Source organism: Geotrypetes seraphini, chromosome 5 (assembly GCF_902459505.1).
Source record: "Geotrypetes seraphini chromosome 5, aGeoSer1.1, whole genome shotgun sequence".
In the NCBI taxonomy this organism is placed as follows: domain Eukaryota; kingdom Metazoa; phylum Chordata; class Amphibia; order Gymnophiona; family Dermophiidae; genus Geotrypetes; species Geotrypetes seraphini.
The window spans coordinates 5262825-5290382 of record NC_047088.1 but is presented as its reverse complement, the minus strand read 5'-3'; the positions used below and the strand labels follow the sequence as shown (position 1 = coordinate 5290382).

Sequence of the window (27558 nt, the reverse complement as noted above, 5' to 3'; positions counted from 1 at the left end):
TAGAGCTATGTTTTGGATAGTTTGTAGTTGTTTTGTTATAGTTGCAGGGCAGGGGAGATAGAGGATGTCACGGTAGTCAAGTAGGCCTAGTATTAGGGACTAAACTATGAGCTGGAATTGTGTTTTCTCAAAGAATTTCCGAACTTGTCTTAAGTTTCTCATGACTGAGAATGATTTTTGTATTGTTTTATTGATTTGCAGTTGCATGGTGCAGCATCTGTTGATTGTTATTCCTAGTAATTTTAGAATGGCTTGTATGGGGTAGTTGATTGCATTGATTTCAATGTTGGTTATGGTTGGTATTTTGTTTTTTTCTAGGAGGATGAATTTTGTTTTATTTGGGTTCAATTTCAGTTTGTGATCTTTCATCCAGGTTGCTACTGATTTTAGTGTTTGGTGTATTGTGTTTGTCATGGAGAGTTTTGGTTGATTGAAGGGTATGAGAATGGTAATGTTATCTGCATAGCTGTAGGAGGTTATGCCTTGTTTGTCCAGGTGTGAGCTGAAGGAGGCTGTATAGAGATTGAAGAGAGTCGGGGATAGAGGGGATCCTTGGGGAACTCCACAGGAGTTTGACCACCAGAATTTTCTTTGTCTGATTTTACTCTGTAGGTTCTTGATTTAAGGAATCCTTCAAACCATGAGTATACTTTATCTGTGATACTTATTGTATCTAGGATTTGTAGTAGTATGTTATGGTCCACCAGGTCGAATGCAGTGGTCAGGTCTAGTTGTATGAGCATCATTTTTTTTCCCTGTGCTGAGATGTTGTCTGGCTGTGTCCAAGAGAGATCCTAGGAGTGTTTCTGTGCTGAAGTTGTTTCTGAAGCCAGATTGCGTGGGATGGAGTATGTTTTGGTTTTCTAGGTAATTGGAGAGGAATTTGGCAACTAGTCCTTCTATTATTTTGACATAGAGTGGAATAGAGGCAATGGGTCTGTAGTTGACTGTTTGGTCTATCGGTCCTTTGTTGTCTTTGAGGATCGGAGTGATGATGATTTCACTGAGGTTGGTTGGGTAGTGGCCGTTTATGAGCGAGATTTGTATCCAATTTAGAAAAAGAGCGCAGAATTTTGTTCTGGATGTTTTTAGGAGATATGGTGGACAGTTGTTGAGGTCACAGGATGCATGGCTGTATTTTTTGTAGTATTTGTTGAATTCAGGCCATTGAATGTTGGGGAATTGAGACCATATTCTGTCTGCTGCAGTAGAATCTCTATCTGTGGGGAGAATTGAGAATTCGTTAGGATGGGTAGAGGTGTCATTGAAGGTAGCTCTTGCATTAGTAATTTTATTTTGAAAGTGTTCTGCTAATAGAGTAGTTGAGGGGGCAGTAGTATTGTTAGTGATCAGGAAGGGTTTGGTGTCAATGAGGGTTTTTAGAATTTGGAATAGTTTTTTGGTGTCTTTGGTTTCAGTGCCTATTAGGTTGGTGTAGTAAGTTTTCTCTTGTCCTTTAATTGTGATTTGTATTGTATGTTGATTTTTTTCTAGGCATATTTTGTATGATCCGAGTTCGATTTTCTCCATTTTCTTTCTAGTCGTCTACATTGTCTTTTGAGTTGTAGCAGTTCGGAGTCGAACCATTTATCTGATCTCCTGATGGTTCTGGTTTTGGTTTGCAGTGGGGCTAGATCATCAAGGGTGTTGGAGCATAATCTTTCCCAGTGTAAGATGAAGTCCTCAGGGTTGTTTTCTAGAATTGTTTCATCTATTTTAGACCAGAATATGGAGGGTTTGATGTGTTTTGAGTGAGGTGTATGTTACTTTATTGAGTTTTTTTGTTATAGTTTTTTTGTTTTTGGTCCAGTTGATGTTGAAAGTTTAAGAGTAGTGGTCTGACCAGATGGATCTGGACCATGTTCCGTTAGATGTATGAATTTCTGTTAAGGATGGTTGGTGAGTCATGAAGGCTGCAATATCAAGTTGGTGGCTGCAATATCAAGTTTTCATGAGTTGTTTATGGATTTAGCATTTGGAAGGATAAGGCTTTGAGAAATGAGAGAAAGTTGTCTACTTGTTTGGATGATTGATATTCTAGGTGTAGATTTAGGTCTCCTAGGAGTAGGTTGTAGGTTGCTATTAGTGAGTTTTGGTATATGAAGTCTTCCACTTCGGTTCTTGCTAAAGACCAGTTTCTCGGCGCTATGTAGCAGAGCATGCAGTTTAGTGTGTCTTTTAGTGTGGTGCTTGAGAGTTGGCAAGCTAATAGGTCCATGTATGGGTTAGATGTTTTTTCAATTATATTAAGGGTTAGGTCTTGTTTGATTAAAATTGCTAGGCCTCTGCCTCTTTTTTTCTCTACAGACCACCGTAATTTTGTATCCTTGTGGGCAGACTTCAGTTATTCTGGGGTCTGTGTCGGAAGTTAGCCAGGTTTCTGTGAGGAAAAGACAGTCCAGGTTTTCATGTGTTATCCAGGTTTTTATAAGCTCTGTTTTTGGACCTAGTGCTCTGATATTTAAGTAGGCGCATTTGAGTGTGGTTATCTCTGTGTGATAGTTGTGAGTTGTATTTGGGTATATAAGTGATTTGGGGTGCCGGTGTGGTTTAGTTTTAGTGTGTGTTGGTCGTCTTCCCCATGCTGTGGTAATGGAATGTAGAGTGTTAGATTGTAGGTTTGAATTTCTGTCACTTGACATTCTCCTATTTTGGAAGAGAGTTTTATTTATATTTGTAGTGAGTGTTGGGAGGAGGTTATTTGCTGCTGTCTTCCAGCTGGTTAAAAGAAGGATTAACAGTAGGAAGTGCTGGGCTCATGAGGTTAGCTTCATATTTTTATTTTTTTTTGTGGTTGGTGGTAGGTGAACATGCGGGAAAATTGTAGCCTCTTTGGAGACAGAAAAATGGGGAGACACCCTCTCATTACTAATAAGCTTTCCAGTGCAATAGGTGAAATATTCTAGACAGTAAGATTATTTCCCTTTAACCACATGCTGCAGAAGGAATCCACTCCAGAATTTTTTCTCTGCTTCTATAGTACTTCATTGGCTGTTTAGCTCCCTCTACGGTTCTTTTCTTTTGCACGCATGATTGCAGATGTGTGTGTTCTGCTCTCCCTATTTTATTATTTTTAATTCGATATAATTTCGTCCCCTTTTAGGGTATTTCAGTGCTTGGAGCGATTTTTGAAGCTTTGCCTACTTGAAAATTCACAGACTTTGGTTTGTAGCTGACAGGCCGATCCCTCTGGGTACCTGTTAGCCAGCTTGCATAGTTTTTTTCCGGAGACCATGGCCGTCCCTGATGTGATTTCACCTGCTGTTAATCAGGGGTCAAGTGCAGGCTGTTAGGTGCCCTTAAGAGGCTTGAGTATCTCGCAGGGTGCTGGCTGTGTTGTCGCACCTCCACCCGTACCGGTGCGTATCTGTTGGTCCGCGGGGTGGAGGTGTAGTCAGACATGGGAGTTTGGCAGCCCGAAGATCAGCTTTCCTGTACTATTCCCAGCATTGTGACAGTGAATTTTGTAATTCAGCTTCTGTGAGACAGCTAAAAGCAGGCTGCAGCACTGATCCTGTCAGGTTGCAGGCTGACACCCCTGTAAGAAACATCAGGGGAACTTAAAAAGTGGGGTTTTGAGTGTTTCTGAATGTTCCCCCTCCTGAAAAATCCTAAATTCACCATTAAGTTTGGGAAGTGTAAGAAATGTCGCAATTTTGGTACAAATTTTGTGGTGACGGCCATCTTGGATTTTTAGCGATTTTATTTTCTAAAGTTCCCTGCTTCTTCAAAACTGCAAATTTTGTCTGGAAGCTTGCCTGGATGGAGTCCTTGGACTGTGCTCAAGAGGATTTCTGCCAGGATTGTGCAAATTTAATGCTTTTAGTGCATTTTTTGCATCAAGTGCCACATGGCATAGCTGGGATGGGCCACAGCATCTAGCTTAGCATCTCACCTACTGAAGCAGGTGACCAAACACTCAGCTAACCTGGTGAGGCGGCCTTCATGATTCTTGGGACTCGGCACGGCTGATAATTTTGTCTGCCAGGTTGCAGACCCTGCGCAACCTCAGAAATGCACAGTTTGGCCTCCTTAAGAGTGCCTTATTCCCCAGGAGAGGGACACCTTTTCGGAATTTTTTAATTTTTGCGCTCTGGATTTTGGATCCATGTGCCTTTGTGCAGACCCAATCCGCCTCCGGAAGACTGGAAGGTGGCGAATGTTATGCCGATCTTCAAGAAAGGTTCGAGGGGAGATCCGGGAAACTACAGACCGGTGAGTCTGACCTCGATACCGGGAAAGATGGTAGAGTCGCTGATAAAGGACCGCATCATTGATCACCTTGACGGACACGGGGTGATGAGGACCAGTCAGCATGGTTTTAGCAAAGGCAGATCGTGTTTGACGAACTTGCTGAACTTCTTTGACGGAGTAAACAGACAGACAGACAAGGGTGACCTGGTCGACATTGTATATCTGGATTTTCAGAAGGCGTTTGACAAGGTTCCACATGAACGACTGCTTTGGAAAATTGCAAGCCATGGAATCGAGGATGAAATACTCACTTGGATTAAAAACTGGCTGGAGCATAGGAAACAGAGAGTGGGGGTAAATGGACAATACTCGAACTGGAAGAGCGTCACCAGTGGGCTGCCGGGGCTCGGTACTTGGACCCGTGCTCTTCAACATCTTTATAAACGATCTGGACATTGATAAGACGAGTGAGATGATTAAATTTGCGGACGATATGAAGTTATTCAGAGTAGACACGGGGATTGCGAAGATCTGCAATGTGACATAATCAAGCTCAAGAAATGGGCATCGACATGGCAAATAAGGTTCAACGTGGATAAGTGAGTGTATGACGTCAACGCCATGCGCTGCACCGCAGCTGCCGAACCATTTTGGGAATCGGGATGTGGTGATGGACTGTGGGCGGAGCTGAGATCTCCTGGGTAGGGAGTGATTTCGAGGGGGAGATTGTGTTATTTTGGGGGGTGTTTAAAGAGCTGCTTAAAATCGAACAGTGGTATTTATTTGGCACATAAAATTTAATTTTAATTTAATTTAATTCTTATATACCGCTAATAACCGTGAGGTTTCTAAGCAGTTTGAAAAATGATGCATTAAAAGATACAATAAATAAGATAGGTACTTGGAAATTCCCTAACTGTCCCACAGGCTCACAATCTAACTAAAGTACCTGAAGAAACAATTTATGAAAAGTAAAGATAAAAATATAAAGACAGAGGTAGAGATAGAGATAGAAATGAATATTCCAACAAGATGGCGGCCAGTTAGGTCATCTTCTGTGCTGTCTCCCTTATCCTGCTTTTGTTTTTGTTTTATTTTGCCTTTGTTGATTTTTCTTTTAAATTTCTTTTTTGTTGGTTTTTTGTTCTGTCTCTGCTGTTTTCATTTGGGACTTCCAGAATCGTTAGTGTTTGCTTCTTATGAGCTCACCTACCGATTTCCAGTTTGACAGTTGCTCCGATCTGGCAGCTGAGGGAGCCGTTGCCTGATTCCTGAATGGTTCTATGGTGGCGGTTAAGAGTTGAAGAATTGGGTCGTGTTTCTTTTCGTGGTGGATGGGAGAGTTCTGGCTTCCGGCTCCTTGTGTTCATGTCTAGCCACTAGCGGAGAGGAGTGTGGGAGCACTGCTTCGCCCCCTCCCGAACCAGCATAGGACCAGCTCTGTTGAATTCAAGCTGCAACAACGGCATGCTGAGGACAGGTGAAGGCGGGAGCCAGCCCACACCGCCACGGAGGGACTACATCGGACCGGCATGAAGGTCGGTCAAGCCAGCTCGACTTCCTCCCCGTTACCAGCAGAGAGAGGAGATTAAATCTTTTCTCCGTTAGGTCGTGGGAGAGGCGGAGCGGTGATCGCACTCCTCTCCTGAGCGAGCTGGCGAAAAGATGTCAGTCCACTGCTTGAAAGCAATCTTTTTCTTTTTTTTTTTCCCTGCTGGGTTGTGGGAGAGGCGGAGTGGTGCAGGATGAGCTGGAGGAGGAAAGGCTGGAACAGCATTTGGGTTATTTATAGGACTGAAGGCATGTGTTTCCTCTGCTTCTCACTTCATATTTCAGGCGATAGTTTATTGGCTCAGCTATTCTTCCAAGCCATTTGGGGGGAGGAGCCAGCAAGGTAAAAATCGCAAATAAGCGAAACCGCAAGTGCTGAAACTGCGAATACGGAAGGAGAAGTGTAAAATCTTGTTCTGTAACTATGGCAAATCCAACCTGTAAACTGTCTATATATGTCAATTAGAATAAAACTTGCACTGTACATGGGAAAATTGACTAGGGTAAATTGTAACCGGTAAACTATGTATTAGACCCCTAGTATGTGTCAAGTTAGGATAAAAAAACTTGTATCGTAAACTTGTACTGAAATGATGGTAAATCCAGTGCAAATCGTAACCTGTTAACTGTATACTATGTCTAACCTGTTCTGAGCTCTTTGGGGACAACAGGATAGAAAATGAATTAAAGAAATAGAAATATTTTAAATAAGGAAATAACTTTTTTTTACAAAAAGGTTGGTAGATCTTTGTAAAAGTCTCCCAGTAGAGGTGGTGGAGATGAAGACAGGCACATAATGGCAGGTAAAGGCCAAATGGATGCTGTAGATGGGTCATTTGGCCTTTGCCATCATGTTTGTTTCACTGCAGCCTATCTGGATCCATTTTTCCTGTTTGGGGTTCAGACCATAGAAGTCTGCCCAGCATTTGATTTGTTTTACAGGCAGCATTGATGTGAGTGCTAGAGTCATTTTGGGGATTTCTCATTATGACCATATAACACCAACTCTAAAGCAGCAGAGGATCATTTTTAAGACATTATTATTGATGTTTAAAGCATTAAATAATTCTGTATCTATTGTTATTGCTGCTAGCTTAAATTTATATCAACCACCCGGGTCTTTGAGATCAGCTAACCAGACCAAGTTGGATGTTTCTTTAACTCAAGTTGTGCGATTGAAGCAATACCGATCGTCTACTTTGCCCTATGAATTAAGGACATTGCAAAATCTAAAAGAATTTAAGAAGGGTTTAAAGACTCTTATTTTTTCCAGCAGGCATACATAATTATTGACTCTCTTTGCAGAAGCTGAGTTTCTTTATTATTTATTATTATTGTGTCTTTGGAATGTTGGGAATGTTTGTTTTAATTATGAATGTATTTTTTAATCCACCTTGAAGATTGATAAGCAGACTATAAATGTTTTAATTAAATAAATTGTCCTTGCGTTCCAACTACTGGAGTTGCCCTCAAAGCCCTCTCCAGCACATCCTAATTTGTCTTGTGATTCATAAGATCCAGACTGTAGAATTGTGCCCTGCAATGACCTTAGCTGGAATCATCTAAGTGTGACTCAACACATCAACATGCATGCAGTCCTTGAATTTTCCTTTCTTTTACCATCCTCTTTCTAATTAGGGATCATCTGTTCTCATCGTATACCACCTCCCTCTCTGTGAAAAAGTATTTCCTGGTGTTACTCCCAAGTCTGCAACCTCAATGTATGTCCTCTAGTTTTATCTTTTTCTTTTTTATGTATATTAAGGCAAACAGAATTTTTCACATCATCAGTTTAAGAATTAAGAGCAATCTTTTATTTCATTCAGGTGTTTAGAACATAAGAACATAAGAAGTTGCCTCCACTGGGTCAGACCGAGGTCCATCTCGCCCAGCGGTCCGCTCCCGCGGCGGCCCATCAGGTCTACGACCTGTGAAGTGATTTCTGACCACTTCTATAACCTACCTCAAGTTCTATCTGTACCCCTCTATCCCTTTATCCTCCAGGAACCTATCCAAACCCTTCTTGAATCCCTGTACAGAGTTCTGGCCTATCACTTCCTCCGGAAGCGCGTTCCATGTGTCTACCACCCTCTGTGTAAAAAAGAATTTTCTAGCATTTGTTCTAAACCTGTCCCCTTTCAATTTCTCCGAGTGACCCCTAGTGCTTGTGGCTCCTCTCAGTTTGAAGAATCTGTCCTTATTTACTCTCTCTATGCCCTTAAGGATTTTGAAGGTTTCTATCATGTCCCCTCTAAGTCTCCTCTTCTCCAGGGAGAACAGCCCCAGCATTTTTAACCTGTCAGCGTATGGAAAATTTTCCATACCTTTTATCAGCTTAGTCGCCCTCCTCTGCACTCCCTCGAGTACCGCCATGTCCTTCTTGAGGTACGGCGACCAGTATTGAACACAGTACTCCAGGTGCGGGCGCACCATTGCGCGATACAGCGGCATGATGACTTCCTTCGTCCGGGTTGTGATACCCTTTTTGATGATGCCCAGCATTCTGTTTGCTTTCTTTGAGGCTGTCGCACATTGCTCATTCAGTGATGAGTCGACCATAACCCCCAGGTCCCTTTCCAGGTTACTCACCCCTAGCAGTGTTCCCCCCATTTTGTAGTTGAACATCGGGTTCTTTTTTCCTACATGCATGACCTTGCATTTCTCTACGTTAAAACTCATTTGCCACTTTTTTGCCCAGTCTTCCAGTCTCGTTAGGTCCCTTTGTAGGTCTTCGCAGTCTTCCGTGTTTCTAACCCTGCTGCAGAGTTTGGTGTCATCAGCAAATTTGATAACCTCACATTTTGTCCCCGTCTCCAGATCGTTAATAAATATATTGAATAGTAGAGGTCCCAGCACTGACCCCTGCGGAACTCCGCTCGTGACCCATTGCCAATCTGAGTATTGGCCCTTGACTCAAACCCTCTGTTTCCTGCCCGCTAGCCAGTGTTTGATCCATCGGTGGATATCCCCTTGCACCCCGTGGTTCCACAGTTTTTTAAGTAGCCGTTCGTGAGGTACCTTGTCAAAGGCTTTTTGGAAGTCAAGGTAAATGATGTAGATGGATTCACCCTTATCCATCTGACTGTTTATTCCCTCAAAGAAGTACAGCAAGTTCGTGAGGCACGACCTTCCCTTGCAGAAGCCATGCTGGCTCGCCTTCAGTTGTCCATTGTTTTCTATGTGTTCGCAGATTGTGTCCTTTACCATTGCTTCCATCATCTTTCCAGGAACCGAGGTCAAGCTCACAGGCCTGTAGTTTCCCGGGTCACCCCTTGATCCCTTCTTAAAGATGGGCGTGACATTTGCTATTTTCCAGTCCTCTGGGATCTCCCCAGTTTTTAGGGAGAGGTTACATATTTGGCGAAGTGTCTCTGCTATTTCGTTTCTCAGTTCTTTTAGTACCCTTGGGTGGATGCCGTCCGGGCCTGGTGATTTGTCGCTCTTTAGTCTGTCTATCTGTCTGTGGACATCCTCTATGCTTACCTCTAGTTGTACCAGCCTTTCGTTGTGTTCTCCGTTTATAATCACCTCGGGTTCTGGGATATTGGATGTGTCCTCTCTGGTGAAGACCGACGAGAAGAATTTGTTTAACCTTTCAGCTATCTCTTTTTCCTCCTTTATCGCTCCTTTCCTGTCTCCGTCGTCCAGTGGTCCCACTTCCTCTCTGGCTGGTTGTTTCCCTTTCACATACCTGAAGAAGGGTTTGAAGTTTCTTGCTTCTCCTGCCAGTCTTTCCTCATATTCTCTCTTTGCCTTCCTGACCTCTCTATGACATTCTTTCTGGTGTCTTTTGTGCTCTTCCTGGTTTTCCTTTGTTGGATCCTTTTCCCATTTCTTGAAGGATGATTTCTTGTCGCTTATCGCCTTTTTAACTGCAGTTGTTATCCATGCTGGGTTTCTAGTTCGATTTTTTTTGCACCCTTTCCTGAACCTTGGGACGCACAGGTCTTGTGCCTCGAGCACTGTGCCTTTAAGCAGTGTCCAGGCTTCCTTTACGGTCTTCACCTTCCCTGAGTTGCTGCTGAGCTTTTTTCCTACCATTTTCCTCATGTCCTTGTAGTTTCCCTTCCACTTTTGCACACCTGCCTCAGTTCGGCCTCCAGTTCCAGGTCGTTTGCTTCTGACTGTCCTGGTGGGCGATAGTACAATCCCAATTTGATGTCAGCTCCTTCCCCTCCTGTTAATCCATTATCTTCAGAATCGATCTTTGTTGATGTGTGCTTAAAATCAAGTAGCCATGTTTTCTAACTTTCAAGAAGATGTAGGTTTCCTTCAACTATGCCAGAAAGCAGAATGAATTTGGGACTTTGTAATTTTTAAACAAATTCAAGCTACTTACCAGGCAATCAGAACCACATAACAGACAAACTCAGCAGAGTTCCTCACCTCATGAGTACTGGTTTTTAAACACTCGAGCAATACAGGAAATTTTGTAAATTTGGGGCACTTCTCAAACTGATCTTTTTGCTATCAGTGAAAACCCAAAGCTGCCTCACTATCCCAACTCTAGATCACTTAGCAAGTAATGTGCTAGGACTAAACTGGATTTGGCTGTTCCTCTCTGATTTTCTAACCATCCCTCTAATATATACCAAAAAAAAAGGACCAAGTACAGTAGTGATCCATAGCACTGTACTGGCTTCATCAGAATTGAATTCCTCTTTTTAGAGATCTCTCAGCTTGTTCTCCATGCAGGCTCCAAACCTTGATAATGCAGATGAATCCCCCCCTTCTGTATCTCAGCCTCAGGCTGCTAGTACTAATATAATGAGTAATGCCTAGTGGCCTTCTTGGATCTACCACCTCATATTCAAGGCATTTTAAATGCACAAGATAGCATTCCACCAGACATACATGTGAGGTTACGTAGAAATGGTTTTCAGTGTGGTGTTTCACTAGTACAGCCAGATTTTCAGGCTTATCATAATTAAAATACATTTTTTGATCAGTGCCCTGATGTTCACAAACACTATGATCTAAAAATGAAGCAAACCAATACCATGATGAATTATGTCAAAAGCTTCTGTAATGTCAAGGCACATCATAAAAAAAATTGCATATCACGGTCAAAACAAGGGCATATAGAATCAAAGAAATCAACAGTGTTTCTGTAGAGTGCTTTGATCTAAAACTAAACTGGGCAGTATCAGGAATGTAGAAATCTGCACAAGAACTACTTTCTCTAAATACCTAGGCTAAAGATCCGAGTGAGAAAATTAGATCCACCCTCACATACGATCATACTCAAATGCTCTCCCCTCTTATGCATAAAGTCAACCAGCCATAACATAGCAAAATTTCTTATATACTGCAGCTACATCACAGTTCTGTGTGGTTAACAAAAATTAAAATGCAAATATGCTAAATAAGAAGTAGAGATAGAAAGATAGATACTAATTTGTTTATCCCATAATGCTGCCTGATACGCTAAGATCTTACTAAAGAAGTGTTTATACACACGTCCTTTTACAGAAGGAAAATGAAAGAGCCGAAGATCACGCAGATGTTTTCTATTGGCAAATTTAAAATGATCCATGAGATAACTGGGTAATAACCCATTGAGAGCCTTGAAACAAATACAGCCAAACTTAAAAATCACTCTTGCCTCTATTGGTAACCAGTGCAGTTTATGGTAATACTCGTCACATGATCAGATCTTTTCAGTCCAAAACTCAAATTCACAGCAGTAAGTCAAAATACGACTTAATTGTTCTTAGTTTCCAGAGTAAGAAATAAGATTTTCTAACTAGAGAATTAATGTGGAAATCAAAAGAGAGTTTACGATCAAAATAGATTCCTAGGATTTTTACAATCGGCAGGATAGAATAAGTTGTGCCATCTCATGCTGGGTCTAAGATAATTACCACAATGTATACCTTCAATATCTGTCTCATTTTAAAAAGAAAAAAGCCCCCCTATCGATGATGGCCCTCCCCGACATCCCCCCGATGAAGGGGGCCTCGGACTTCCTGATTTTGGCCTTTACAGTGAAGCTTGTTTACTTAGACATTTGAAAGACTGGTTCCTGGGTGAATATCGGCATACTCCCTTGGATTTTGAACGGGCTTTCTATGCTCCTCACTCCTTGTATAGTCTCTTACACTTGCCTACTATGGACCTTCCCGCTGTGTTCTGTGGGTGTGTTCCTTTGACATCTATGCGTGCTGTGTGGAGGAGCTTGGTCAGCAGACTGGGAGGGGACCTGCGTGTGTCAAATCAACTTCCCCTCCGAGGGAACTTGGCCTTTCCTCCGGGCCAGGATAACCCTGCTTTTCTTGGCTGGGCTACTCGAGGCTTTCGTCTCGTGGAACATCTGTTGACGGAGGAGGTCTGTTTAAAGCCTCTAGCTGCGTTTGGGGATCGTTTGGGAGGGTGCTGGGGTGATGCTTTTGCCTATTGTCAAGTGAAGCATTATATTCTTTCTCTCCCGCAGGATCGGCTTGCTTTACCGATCGGGGTGCGTCTTTGGACTTTTTTTGAAGGAGTGGCGGTTTCTTTTACTTCAGTGTCGGCGCTATATAGGGCCCTGTCGGAGCTCATAGACCCTAAAGAGGTATCGTGTCTTCGAGAGTGCTGGGGTCGTGAACTTCACCTGGATCTTAGTGCTTGGGATATTTTGCGAGTCCTGCGGGGGGGTCCCTCGTTTAATCACGGGGGCAGCGTATCGCGAGTGTTATGTTAGAGTGATCTATTGGGCCTATCTTACTCAAGTCCAATTACATAAAATGGGAGGTCTTGACTCCCCCCTATGCCTGAAATGCGGCTGGGATCCTAATACTTTAGCTCATTCCTTTTTGGATTGTTGAACTATACAAGTTTTTTGGAAGTCTATCATTCACTACTTCCGAGGCTTATTTATGAGCACCATAGTGGGTTCTGTAGAGCAGTTGGTTCTTAATCTGCCTGGGGCCTTTCGCAGCCTTCCTAAAGGGGTCCCCTTTGGTGTCGTAAGGTGTGTCTCCTTGCTCGCAAATGCATTTTGAAATCCTGGATTGTTTCTGAGCCTCCCTCTTTTTGGACCTGGAGAGCTCTAGTGCATGATTTGGCTATGTGGGAGGCCCGAGAGGCCATTGGCCGCCCTCGTCGCCGCCGTCATTTTCTACTTGTGTGGGAAGTCTATTTGGACTCCTTATCTCCTAGAGGTCGCAGTCTCCTTTTGAATCCTCTTGCTTAGGCTTGTTGGGGTTCTTCGAGCTTCTTCCCGGGTTCGGTCACCGCAGGCCGTTTTTGTTTTTATTTTATTTATTTTATTATTATTATTTTGTTTTGATATCTTCCACGGGCTACCAGAGCACAGGCACTTGGCATGTTTTGTTTTGGTTTTTTTTGCTTCATTTTGCTTTCTGGGATGGGGGGGAGGAATTTTGTACGGGGGATTCTTGCTGCTTGGGTGGGGGTTGGGGGGTTGCTCCTCTTGTTTTACCTTAACAACGCGCTGCCTTTTGTATTGTTGGCAGCTCTTTCTTTGACGTTGCTGCCTTTGTTGCTTGTTGTTTGGTGTTCATATTAATAAAAACAGATTTGAACATAAAAAAGAAAAAAGCCCCCCATCGATGACGGCCCTCCCCGACATCCCCCCGATGAAGCAGCACTGGGGACTGTGCCCCCACGCCATTGAAATCATCCATTTCCTCCAGCCATGCTGACATGATCCCCTTTCCATGTGAGAAAAAATTGGCAAACTCCCCCCCACCTCAGCAGCAAAAATGGCAGGAGGGATGCCCACTCCTTCCTGTCAATGGAGGCCCACCTGTTCCAGGCGCCTTTCCCCTGATCCATCCTCTCCCCCTCCCTCGTGCCTGTGGATGCTTCCCCAAACCCCACCCCTCCGGTACCTTTCTCAGATGTTGGGAGCAGGAGGGATGCTCGCTTTCTCCTGCTCTGAGGTCCGCCAGTTGAAAAGCCGGGCCTTCCCCTCCCCGGTGCATCATGTGATGTACAGGGAGGAGCCTTAGGTGTCTGAGCCAATCAGGGTCTTAGGCGCTTCGAAATACAGTCAAGCCAATCAGGGCCTTAGGCTCCTCCTTCTGTATCCCGAGGAGCCAATCAGTGCCCTAGGCTCCTCCTTCTATATCCCGATAAGTCAATCAGGGCCTTAGGCCCCCTCCCCATGCATCATATGATTCACTGGGGTTTTGGCCTTTTTGACTGGCGGGCTTCAGAGGAGGAGAGAGCTAGCATCCCTCCTGTTCCCAATATCTGAGAAAGGTATGTTGAGGGGATTCGGAGGAGCATCCGGTGACAGGAGGGAGTGGGCATCCCTCCTGCCTTTTTATGGGGGAGAGGAAGCAGGGAGGGTAGAGTATGGTTGGTGGGGGGTCTCTTGCGTAGGGGGGAGAGCCTCCGTTGGCAAGAGGGAGTGAGCACCTCCTACCGTTTTCACTGCTACCAGGGGGAGGGGAGAGTTCACTGGGCAGGAAGGAGTGGGCATCCCTCCTGCCGTTTCTGTTTGCACGGGGTGTCAGTCCCCAGTACCAGTTCTTTGGGATGATGGGGAGGGCTTTTTTTTTTTTTGTGAGACAGATATTTTGCACAACATCTATGTCCTTTAAAAAAGTAAAGAAAGAAAAAGTTTCCTGTCCCGAACAGCTGAGTGGCAGAATGCTTCCCCTGCCTCTCGACGCATGTGTGAGAGTAGCTCTCACAGCAATCAATAGTATGGGAGAGACGGGGATTTCGACAAACCTCTGCGTGAATCATTTGCATGCAAAATTGTTGGTACATCAATAGCTCTTTTGAATCAGACAAAAATCAGATCGGAGCAGACCCACACGGTCTTAACTATCCTGTTTAATGCATCTAGCCCTCAGATCCGTTAGCAGACGAGTTTGCATTTTGGGCTTTGCTTCCTCTGTGTGTTGAAAACATAGGCTTTGCTCGGGAGCAGGGTACTATGATGTTTCAGCTAGCATCTTAGAAACCAATTCATAAGCTCTGCTTTTCCACTGCTGCCACTGAGTAATCTTGGAAGATCAATCTTTGGTGATTTTCATAGGCGAGGAGCTTTCTCTTTTGATGCTGCTTCAAAGGTTGATCGTTATATACAAAATTCAAAACACAAGCAATTATAACCCTGAGACTGCCAATCCCATGTATCCTTTCAATCCTTATAGGGCCAGATTGCATATTTTGTTACAGTTCTTTTATAAGTCACTGTTTTAGGGACACAACAATTACTTGTCCTTCAGCATTTCTGGTAAGCCTACAATTCTTACATTATTTCATCTTGACTTGTTCTCAAGCTCATCAAGCTTCTCTACATAGCTAGTAACTACTTTTTGCAGCCTTGATAAATCTCTCAGGGCTTCCTTCATAGATTAGATTATCTTTATTTAATATACCACCCTTCGCTGACTTGCAGACTACTGTACATTGGTTTACAGTAACAACAATTTTAAGAGAATGACATTCTCTGGGATAGAAGACAATCATTCAGAAGGAGAGAAGACAGAGGAGATTAAAAAAAAACAACAATTTTTAATATCCAGTTTTTTGACTCCTTTCAAACCCCCACCCAGTCACTCAAAAGTCATCCTAAAACAAATGGGCTTTCATTAACCCATAGTGCTTACACAGGTTTCTAACTCTGTCACGCTGTTGTTAAAACCAGAAATGAACTAAGTAAAACCTTCAAGCTGCGTCATGACTTCATCCACTATTATTTCTTTAATTTGGGAAAGAAGTACTTCATTAATGTCTCCGCTTACCTCTCCCAAAGCTACTACTAGCATTTACTGGTGTAACAGGCCACAGTCTTTCTTTGTTGTAATTACCTGTTTTTGTGGTCATTACCATTTGCAAATAAAGTTGTCCATAAATTGAGAGAGTCCTGATCTTGCCTTGTAGATAGAAAATATGTTCTGATTATAGCCCACAGGGGTTGAAGTTGTATAAATGAGCTGGAAGCTGAGGAGAAATGTGTTCCTCAGCTCACTGTATTACGTGATCCTCCCAAGTCCATGTTTTGGGTTGTTGTTTTTTTTTTTTTTGTATGGTCCAGGCTCATTTTGGGGGGCATAACCCACTGTCAGCCTTTTCCAGAAGTTGTTGCTGGGAAGTTTTACAGGCTTATAGCTAAGCTTTTGAAATTAAAGTATAAATAGTTTAAACTGATTTTTAGTTTTGTAAATATCCAAAAATTTATCATGAGCATCAGTTTTAATTGATAACAAATGGTGCTGGATATACACAGATGGCTGCCCTCCTACTTCTCCAGTATATAACTGGGCAGATATGCTCTAATTACCAGTATGTTCACTTTCATTCAGAGTTGATCCTCCATTCTCTAGCCTTGTACTGAGGAGAAAGCAGAATTCTTTACTATTGCTATATCCTTTCTAAATATCTCTTTTTATAGATTGTGCTTAATACAAAATACGGCAGTCCGTTTGATTTTTGGCCTTATAAAGTTTGACCATGTAAGTCCTTTTTATTTAAAATTACACTGGTTGCCTTTTGAGGCAAGAATCTTATTTAAATTTGGATGTATCTGCTTTAAGGTATTATTTGGTTTAGCTCCTGGATATCTATCTTCTCTGTTTAAAATACATAACCCTAACAGGATTACCCGAATTAATAATATGTTTATGTATCCATCTTTGAAGTCTGTTCAATACAAGAGATTTCATGAACGAACATTTGCTTATCAAGCAGGAAAAATGAATGCCTGGTTGAGCTCCCTTATTCCTTCAGTTGATTCTTATTACTCTTTTAGGAAGCTATTAAAAACTAAATTATTTGAAAAAATGTAATTTGAATTCTTCTATGCTTTGTTAAAGCTTTACTGTTTTAAATTTTTATTGTACTGCAATGGTTTTTTATTATTGTATGCATCACTGAATTTGTTCAGTTTTTTCTTTTATGTAAACCGCCCAGAACTTATGGTTGGGCGGTATATAAAATTAAAGTTGAAAGGCTCGAGCAGGACGCGAGTTGAGGGAGCTCCCGTCATTTTGGAAGTTTTTTCCTCTATTCGTTTGCCTTACTACTTTTAATTACCTGCGGGTTGCCCAAAAGACGGGGAAGGCCGAGGGGCAATCCTCCAGCGGCTCCGGAAACCTCAACGCTGCGGCAGACTGCGATTACAGCGTTCGCAGCCCATCAAACTTCAGCGGGTGTTCCTGTTGCTGTGCCAGGGGAAGTGCACAGCTTAGGCAGCGATCTTTCGCTGAGCCCGAGTGGGCCACATACTCCCCCTATGCCCGGAGATTCTGAGGTGGGACAGACGAGTCTGGAGGACTCACCAATTGGTGAGGAGCGTGTCGAACGTCCAGCTAACCCGGATGTCAGCACGTTGTCATCGACTCAAACTCTGGAGCCGATGCAGGTGGGGAATTTTCCACCGCTGAGAAAAAGTGGTGGTGAGGATGAGGGAACTTGCGGGTTGACCCGCGTGGAAGGAGCCATTTTCCAACAGGCTGATCTTTCCCCCCCTCAAGCCACTTGTGAAACCGTCAGCGGTGACTTTGGATTCGATTTGGACCGCGATAGAAAACCTACATGTGGTATGTACTAACTTTGTTATAAATACTTTAAATTTATCTGCTAAGATAACCCATTTGGAGACTTCTGCTCAACTTCAGAAGGAAGAGATATCTAAATTGGAGAAAACAATAAAAGAAACGAAGACTATGCTTGTTAAACAAACATCTGACAAAATGTTATTAATGAGGAAAATTGAAAATTTGGAAAATCAACTAAGGAATTTAAACTTGAGACTTTTAAATTTTCCTATTGCTAAATATTTTTCTCCTTTAGAACTGTTTAAAAATTTTTTGGTAACGGTGCTGAAGGTTCCAAAATCTAACTTACCCCCTGTACAAAAAATTTACTATTTAAAAAAGATTATAGAGGACACTCAAGGGGAAAAGACTGAGTTAGATGTCTCTGCATTATTGGAATCATCTGTGATAGAGGTGCAAGGTCGTGCTACATTGGTAGTCACGCTTGTGTTTCTACAAGATAAAGAAACGTTACTGAAATTACACTTTAAAATGAAACAGGTCTCCTATTTAGGTGAAAAGGTGAATATATTTCCAGATGTATCTAAATGGACTCAATCTCGCAGGAAAGAATTTCTTACATACCTTACAAGAGTGATTTCTTTAGGGGCAAGTTTTCAGTTATTTCAGTTTTCAGTATTCAAGGGAATAAGTATATCTTTTTTGAACCGGCCCAATTAGGTTTTTTTCTGGAAGGTAAAGGGCTTTCTACCGTGGCCCAGACTGAAACTATAATGTGGTCATAAAATGATAAGAATGATGTATGTTTGAGCTTATATTTTCCTTTTATTATATATTTTGTTTTTTTGATCCTTGATTCCCACAAAGAGGATTCTTAAAGCTTTTTTCTCCCTCAATAGGTGGACTATATTTAAGAGATTTTCTTCTTCTTCTTGTTTCATATTCATTTGTTTAATGATGAATTGAAAAAGATGTATTCAGTATTTCTTGTACAATTCTGTATGTAATTATTTGAAAATTATAAAAATAAATAAATAAATAAAGTTGTATATTATTATAATATACACACACAATAATTTTTATCAACAGCTAGGAAAAAACTCCAGCAATATTGGTAATAAACAGGAAAGCATCTTCTGTCTTTTCATTTGCTTAATATGGTATGTGAATTTGAATGTGATATATTGTGATGTGTTCATTCAACTAGGACCTTGATATTCGCTCAGTCCTTGAGGATCACCCAGTAGGTCAGTTTTTTTAGGATATCCGTAATGAATATTCATGAGAGAGATTTGCATATAAGGTGAGGTAATAAGCATGCAGATCCTCTTCATGCTTGAAAACTGACCTACTGGCAGCCCTTGAGGACCAAGAGTAAATGCCAAGGTCTTAAAGAATGGCACACAACTATGGTATAGTACAATAATCTTTACATGCATCCACTGTCTCTAACCTCTAACTGTGGTGCTGAAAGAGTTCTGTTGGCCGATGAAACATTGTTGGAATACTGATTCAGGTATAGTGGTGCTGAACGGATGCTACTGTTCTCAGGCTGGGGGACAAACCTGGACACTAGATTGTTGCACTGCTTAGGCTCACTCGTGGTTTGAGAATTTCATATCCTTCATAAGTGGAATTTGACATGATTTCTCTAGTCTTCTCTAACTATGTAGCCTATAGAAGCCTCAAATGTGGGAGAGCTAGTTGATTTCCCTCATAGGCCTTCATTAGGGTATCCATGTTTGGGAATCCTTGCACTCTAGGGGGAGGTTAATTTTCAAAGGGATTTATCGAGTAACTAAGAGTTACCTGGATAGGTACTCGCAGCTGAAAATGGTACTTTGTTTCCCCAGAGGCTGAATCTAGCTTCTAGTTTCACAAGTTGGCTACATTTAGCTGTCAGGGAAAAGGTTAGAAGAAGCTAAATGCACATGAGGATTTAATTTTCAAATATTTTCACATATTTCACTCTGTGGATTTTACCTGCAGGTAAAGCGGGGGCAAAATCTATAGATTTTCTTGTAATGTGTACTCTGTCTAAGCTAATTTTCAAACAAAAAATGAATGGGTATTTTTCCTTTGACACTTAGCTTGAAAGTTCATGTAGAGAAATATTTTCATACTTTCAGCCTAACTAGGGTTTTGAAAATTGTTCCAAAATGCTTTGTATTTATCATCATTCAAGAACTCTGTTGGCAAGGTTTTCTGACTAGCCATTATTTTGTTGATTTACAGAGGGAGTCACATCCAACACTAGTGACAGCGAGAGCAGTTCCAGTAAGTTATCATACCTTTGTCATTTCTTTGTCATTACATGTTAGAGTTGGTGCTTTTTCTAAACTAATTTTTGTCAATAGTATTTGTGTCTGTAGATCATTAGGGTGCTAAGACTGTCCTCAGCATGGAGGAAGAGGTGGGATGCTAGAGAAAAGCAGATGCTGGTCTTCATCTAACCTACACTCCTGGCCAGCTTTTCTAGACACACAGGACTACCCAGTGCAATTTTCATTAAAATTACAAAATAACATATTTATAAGTGCATTTACAATTCATAAATACAGCTTGCAAAACACAGATACTGGGCTAGGTGAACCATTGGTCTGACCCAATAAGGTTATTCTTATGTAATGCAGCGTGTTGTGAATGTCCCTTTAAAATTGTTGAAACAGGAATAGTAATCTACTTTTTATGGCTCTCTTTAGGGATCCACAAGTGGTTGTGGCAGAAACTTCTTTAGGATCTGTTTCTGGGGCTGTCTCATAGCGTCACCAACTGCCTGACTGCTGGTAGTTTCTCTTCTACAGGTGGTTCTTTATAAGCTGCCTCTCTTTTAACTTCCACTTGGCAAACAACTGCCTAACATGTCCATAGTCCATGGGGCATCAGCAGCTTCAATACTGTCTTTTGACCCTTTGTTGTTCACATTTGTGCTAAGCCATCCACCCATAATTGTTTGAATTGTCAAGAAGTCCAAAGTTATCAGGATCACACTGTAGATTGTTTATTGTATAAACAATTCTCAAATATATAGTAGATGGAAAAGTTCAAAAATGGGAAAAAAAATCAGGGGTAATTTCATAGCAGAGGAACCTATTTAAAAGTTTCAAATGCACCTATTTTATATAGATCAACATAGGATATGTGCCTTTACAAAATAGCATCCTACAGTGCCCTTCCGAAGTGCACAAATTTATCCCTGCTCTATGTATGACTCTATGAATGTGCAAGCATGCTCAAACTATGCTCCTAGGAAGACCTGCCTACAGATCATACCTACCATGTATACTCATCTGTAAGTCAAGAAATTTTGATTTCAAAATCCCATCAATAAACCCAGGTCATCTTTTATATGGGTTATTCTTATCAGTCATTGAATATTCAAGGGTAACAATAAAATAAGCACAGCTTGTTTTGCTATACTTATTCTCATCAGTGCCATAGCACTCTTGCTATTGATAGCTTCATGGAAGTACGGCTAACAGACTTTGGCATTGCTGAAGTTGCTAGAGAGGATTCAGCCAATGCTATATATGTCCATGGTGTAGAAATAACTCTTAATTCTAGTGCAAAGGGTTTCTTCCTTTCATAAGAACATAAGAAATGCCTCTACTGGGTCAGACCATGAGGTCCATCGTGCCCAGCAGTCCGCTCACGCGGCGGCCCAACAGGTCCAGGACCTGTGCAGTAATCCTCTATCTATACCCCTCTATTCCCTTTTCCAGCAGAAAGTTGTCCAATTCCCTCTTGAACCCCAGTACCGTACTCTGCCCTATCACGCCCTCTGGAAGCGCATTCCAGGTGTCCACCACTGGTGTCCACCACTGCAATCCATGAGGATTGCAGAAGGCATTATCTACATTTTTCAACTTCTCCTTGTGTCATTGGGCAGTGCCTCAGCTCCTCAGTTTTTCCTTGTGCAAACGAGTTGAGAAGGTGTCTTTTCTGCTCTGCATCTGTTTTATTATTTTTGGGTTTTTAGCTGACTTTTGAGGCTTTCTGGTGCTACAGAAATTCCCAGAAATCCTGGGACAGCTCTGCCTGGGAGAAGATACAGACTCAGTTCAGAGGGCTGTAGCTGGCAGCTCAGAGAGAATTCCCCTGGGAGCACAGCTCACCCTAATTTTTCAGGCACGAGTGCAAGTTGAGTGGCCTGTGTTGGTCCAGAGGACTTTAGCGGGTGCTGGCTGCATCCCCCCTGAAGATGTGTGAGGATCTAATTGGGTCGAGGGTTTCAGACACTCGGGTTCTGACTAAAAGGCAGCATGAACAGACAAGCCCCTGGAGGAATCTACAAGCTTGTTTGAGGCAGAACTCTTCCATAATCCTGGAACCAGAGGACCAGTCGGAAAAGGACTGTGAAGACTGGGGATCGGGGGTCAATGCCTTTAATCCCTCAGAGTGAATCCTCAGAGTGAATCCTCAGGTTTAGAGGATTCCAGATCTCAGGTGGTTGATCACAGCCAAGAGTCTGTGGCAGCCCTAGACCAGGGAGAGGACCTAATGGTGTGCAGACTTTTCAAACCGGTGGACTTGATGGAATTCATTGCAGTATCTTTACTAGAATTAAATTTGGAACTCCCGCAAACTTCCACAGCTCAAATTTTGTTTATGACCCATCCACATTTCTCCTTCACATCCAGAGATAATCATGATCCTGATGGAGCACTGGGAGAGGGCCCTCTGAGGGTTGCTACGGCTATGACAAAATTGTACCCAAAAGCTCTTGATTTCAAGCAGCTTTTTACCCCTCCTAAGTTGGATTTATTAGCACAAGTAACTAAGCATACTTCAATCCCTTGTGATATTAAAGGATGCACAGGATCACAGGGTGTACTTGGTTCTCAAAAGACAGTTTGAGGCTTTAGCTCTTGGTCTGAAAACGGAGGCGGTGGCTTCCTTTGTGGTGCACCTGCCATAAGATGCTGCACCGGAAACCATTCACAGAGGAGCGTGCATACCTTTAGGTGTTACTTTCAGGGGTGGATTATGTAGCAGACGCCCTATATGACATTTTTAGGGTCATGAGCAAGGAGTCTGCATATTCTGTCTCCGCCTAAAGAATGCTCTGGATCAGACAATGGGCGGGAGATTCTGCTTCTAAAGCTACTTTGAGCAGGCTCCCTTTTTAAGAACAAATGCTCTTTGGCAAGGAGTTGGATGATCTCATGGCCAGTGTGGCTGATCATCATCCTAAGCCATTGCCAGACAGAAGACCACATGCCCCAGGCGGTCGAATCTTGATTCCTTTCATGGCTACATGCAGTGACGGGCTCCTCTGCTCAGAGATCTAGACAGAGGTTCAGGGGCTCCAGATGACCTCAGGTGTCAACTCCTTGCTCAGGCTTTTACCAAGAAGTCCAAATGATGCCAGGCCAGAGCCTGAGCTTCCATGAATAGGAGAAAGACTCTCAGCATACAAGGATGCCTGGGTGAAGATCTATTCTGACAGATGAGTGCTGAACATAATTTGAGAGAGCTGCAAGGTCCAATTTTTTTTGTCCTCATCAGGAATTTTTGTAGATTTTCTTGTAGGAAGACTAGAGAAAGCAGTCAAAGTCAGAGTGACGGTAAACAGGCTTCTGGAGGATCTAAGCTGTGAAGTCAGTACCGGATGCAGAATTGGGCTTAGGAATATACTTTATCATGCCCAGGAAAGACTCAGCCGATTGGAGGCCCATCCTGAATCTGAAGTTTGTCAGTGCGGCACTAAAGGTGCCCAGATTCTGAATGGAGACCACGCATTCGGTCATAGCCTCAGTGGCACTGGATGAATTCTAGATGTAGCAGTAGTTATGATGTGATGGGTGAAAGAGTTAAAAAACCCTAGTTTGTTTAATACAAGAAAATACTGAAACACAGAAGACAAGACAAATGAATTGTACATAGCCAGGGGTGAAGAGGTCAGTAGCCTTGGCACAGTGTTGACAAGCGCACAAAGGAAGAAAAATGAATTGTAATTAAGCCTAAACAAATGCAGAGAGATGAAATCGAACCTGAATTGTAAGGGAAGACAATATGTATTCCAATAGAGAAACAAAAGAAGCCACGAGAGCAAGCAGATTTCATGGGAATCCAGATGCCCTCGAGAAGTAAATAAGCTAGTAACTATGGAAACGATGTTAATAAAGTTAAAATATTACTTTAGAACAAGTTTAGGTAATAGAGAAATGTGAAGGTAGAAAATTCCAGTAAGCATTGTAAATTTCGGTATGTACTAGGCAAGTCACAGGTTAGAAAAAATTATAAAAGGACATCAGTGTAAGGCAAGTCGGGGGATAGTCAGTTCTGAGGTTTGTGAGCGATTTCCCTCTCTTGCACAACTACATAAGAAGCGCCATCTCCGGATCAGACCATCGGTCCATCAAGTCCGGCAATCCGCACACACGGAGGCCCTGCCAGGTGTACACCTGTCATAATTTTTAGTCACCCATATCCTTCTATGCCTCTTAAGGAGATGTGCATCTAGTTTGCTTTTGAATCCTAGGATGGTCGATTCCGCAATAACCTCCTCTGAGAGAGTATTCCAGGTGTCAACCACTCTCTGCGTGAAGCAGAACTTCCTGATATTTGTCCTGAACTTGTCCCCCCTTAGCTTCATTCCGTATCCTCTTGTCTGTGTCAAATTGAACAATGTAAATAATTTTTTCTGCTCTATTTTGTCGATTCCTTTCAGTATTTTGAAGGTTTCAATCATATCCCCTCCCCTGGCTTAATATCATTTAAATTGCTTAATGCTTAATATCATTTGAATTGCTTAATAAAAGGAAATATACTTGTGCAAATCTCTTTGGTCATTCTCTGTTGAGTAGGGGATTGCATTCTAACCTAGTCAATTCCTAGCCTCGTTGGATTTGACAGAGGCTAACTTATGTATTCCCATTTTCCCAGAAGACAGAAAGTTTCTCAGATTCCACGTACTGGAGAGGCATTCCCAGTTTCCTGTGCTCCCTTTTGGGTTAGCAACAGTGTCTCATACCTTCAAAGGTGATGGTGGTAGCTACAGCACACCTGCGCAAAGCAGGGATTCAGATTCATCCATATTGGATGATTGGCTGATCGGAGCCATGTTTAAAGCTGAAAATCACCAGGCAGTAGCACAAGTTGTCCAGCTCCTGCAGGACTTGGGATGCATTATCAATTTCCTGAAGAGTCATCTGAACCTGGTCCAATCCCTAGAGCATCTGGGGGTTCTTTTCAACATGGCAGAATGCTTTGGTTTTTCTTCTAGAAGCATGCAAACTGAAGCTAAGATGCCAGGTTTTGGAGATTCTGGCAATGCCAGTTCCTATGGTTTGGCACTACCTGCATTTGCTGTGGTCCATGAAAGTGACCATAGATGTGGTTCCTTGGGTGAAAGCTCACCTACCCTTCTTCATTTTTATTTTTAAAAATTTCTTTATTTAAACATTTTGCAGTTTTACAACCAAGGAAACAGAACTTGCACTGTTGCACAATTGAAAAACAGAGTGCTTGAGAACAAGACCTATCAAAACCACTCCATACAGTACAAACCCCTCCCCCACAGCTCTGTGCATATCACTGGATACTAGCAAGAGGTCGTGGACAGCCCTTTCTTTTCACACCAATCAATATAAGGCTTCCACCAGAGAAGCATTCTTGGCATTCTATGATGTTTTATAGCCGTTAAGTTTAGACATTTGAAAAACATAAGCTACTTTTTGTAATAGGGCAGAGTACGGTATTGAGGTTTAAGAAAGGATTGAACAATTTCCTGCTGGAAAGGGGGATAGATGGGTATAAATAGAGAATCACTGTACAGGTCCTGGACCTGTTGGGCCGCCGCATGAGCGGGCTGCTGGGTACAATGGACCCCAGATCTGACCCAGCAGAAGCATTGCTTATGTTCTTATGATACCTGGCAGCAGTCACAATGGTAGCTATCAGTTTACAGAATTTAATAGGCACCATATTCAACAAAGCACATCCCATATGTTTTACAATAATAACACCACAGATATTGGACATCAGCACAAACATATTCACTAGCCTTTGGGCAGGTCCACCAGATCTGCTCAAAAGAACCTTGGTGCCCGCAAAGATGCCAACAAGTATCCGGGATACTAGGCTTAATTTTATGCAATCTTAAGGGAGTATAATACCACCAGTACAGCATTTTATAGCTGGCTGTTGAGACTTTAAGAAGGGAACACACAGTAGTCTATTTTACCCTCTACCAAATATTGTCCCAAGGAGACTAGTCCTCCCCTGGCCCAAGCCCAATATCTAACATCACTCTGCCCAGGGGTAAATCCCTCTGCCACAACCACTGGAGTTTGCCCAAAATAAACCCTGTCAGGAAATAAGCATTTCTGAAAAGAGGACCACAGTCGGAGGGTTAACATGAGAGGCCATCGCTAGGATCCAGCTCAGGGTAAGCCAGGGAAGATGACTCAAAGAAACATCCCCCATGAACCATGCCTCCATTTGCACCCAAGTTTTCTGTAGATCCTTATGCCAGGCCACTACATATCTAAGCTGTGCCACTAAATAATAGCAATAAAATTGAGGGACAGCCATCCCCCCCCTCAATTGAAAGAGCATATTTCTCCACACCCGGGGTGGTCTCCGACACCAACAAAGGCAAAAGCTTTACATTGTAAATCTGTGAAAAAAGATTTTGGTAAAAGAATGGGTAAGGCCAAAAACAAATACAAGAATTTGGGCAGTACCATCATTTTAAGAACTTGCACCCTTCCAAGCCAAGAGATGGGAACCTGCTCCCATCTTTCCAAGTCCTCACGAAATTGCTGAAGGAGAGGCAGATAATTCACAGTATAAAGAGAATGTAAGTCAGCTGTAAGATTAATATCTAGGTATCGTATAGAATATTTAGCCCACCGAAATGGATATTTGGCTTGCAGAAATTTACGCTCAGATGAATCTAAAGTTAAATTAAGGATTTCTGACTTGGACATGTTGACTTAGAATCCAGCCACCCTGCCATATTGTTCCAAGGCAGACACCACCCCCGGTAAGGATTCATTGGGCCGATCCAATGTAAGCAAAATATCATCTGTGAATAAGAATATTTTATGCTCTATTCCACTACTAGGAATCCCTCTAATGGGCTCCTCATCGCGAACTGTTTGGGCAAAGGGCTTCATGGCCAAGGCAAAGAGAAGGGGCGAAAGAGCATACCCCTGTCTCGTGTCCTGAGCCAATTCAAAGTCCACACAATACTCCCTGTTAACCCTAAGCACTGCTAGCGGTTTCACATATAATACCTTTGCCCAGGTCAAAAATTGGCTTGCGATTCCCATGGAGGACATGGTCTGAAACAAGAAAGACCAGGAGACCTGATCAAAGGCCTTCTCTGCATCCACCCCCAAATCACTGCAGGAGCCCAATGTGCCCTGGCCGAATGCACAATATGAAGTCCCCTGCAAATGTTGTCATATGTTTGCCAACTCTGAATGAAACCCACCTGCTTATCCTTCACCCACCACCCAGCCCCCCACCTTCCAACCCCCACACTCTCAAATGACTTCCTTCTCAAACAAACTTAGCAAACCCATCTCCTCTACGACGAAACCTCCGCTGTCTCTGGGCTTTGATAGGTAAGATTGTGCCTGGACCCCTATGGGCTCACTACATCCCCTCCAGCCCAGGTGAGGACAACCCAAGTCAAGCAAATGTAGCAACCCTCAGCTCCCAGAACATTCATAAAGATAAAATGAACATTACAAACTGGCAAAAACGTTCCCTAGAGGTCCAGCATCAAATCTCAGTACTGTCTAGCTTTCTCCCCACGTCACCATCTCGGTTGAGCATGGGATCCACTTTGCCCCGGCTGAGCCATCCGAGGCAAGGCCTCCGTCGCAGACCACAATTGTGCCTCCTGGAGCAACTGTTGGGCTTCACCAGGCATTGTCATCCTATGAGACTGATTCTGTAGGGTAAAAGAGATGCCAAAAGAGTAATGCCACTTGTATCTCACATTATTAGCTGACAAGCACTTAGTGACTTCCCAGAACTCGCGATGCTTTCGGAGGGTGATGGCAGGAGGGAGGTGGGGGTGGGTCAGAGCCAGCCCAAAAGTAATTCGCAAATTTTCAATATTCGTGGGCCGGCTCTGCCTCTAACCCCCATGAATATTGAGAGAGGAATGTATACCTCTTTCCGCCAATAAAATACCAGAAATCAGTGTTTTATACTTTTGCAGTGTTATCTGCTCAGGATCCATAAAGGGAGCACGTCTCAAACAAATGGTAACGGAGCCCACTAGGGCCCAGGCGATCTTCGACCTGGTACTCACCAACGGGGAAAGCGTTTCAGAGGTCTCAGTAGGAGATACGCTAGCCTCCAGCGACCACAATATAGTATGGTTCAA

At 42.7% G+C, this 27558-nt stretch overlaps 1 protein-coding gene across 4 annotated transcripts in view; it reads left to right on the top strand.

The window, feature by feature from the left end:
• Positions 1 to 27558, top strand: part of DLG3 (discs large MAGUK scaffold protein 3) — a 490171-nt gene that overhangs the window by 375864 nt on the left and 86749 nt on the right. For all 4 annotated transcript variants that reach the window (XM_033945041.1, XM_033945038.1, XM_033945040.1 and 1 more), the window contains one exon: positions 19443 to 19484. In XM_033945041.1, the coding sequence (XP_033800932.1) occupies positions 19443 to 19484 (42 nt within the window). The remainder of the gene's footprint in view (positions 1 to 19442; positions 19485 to 27558) is intronic.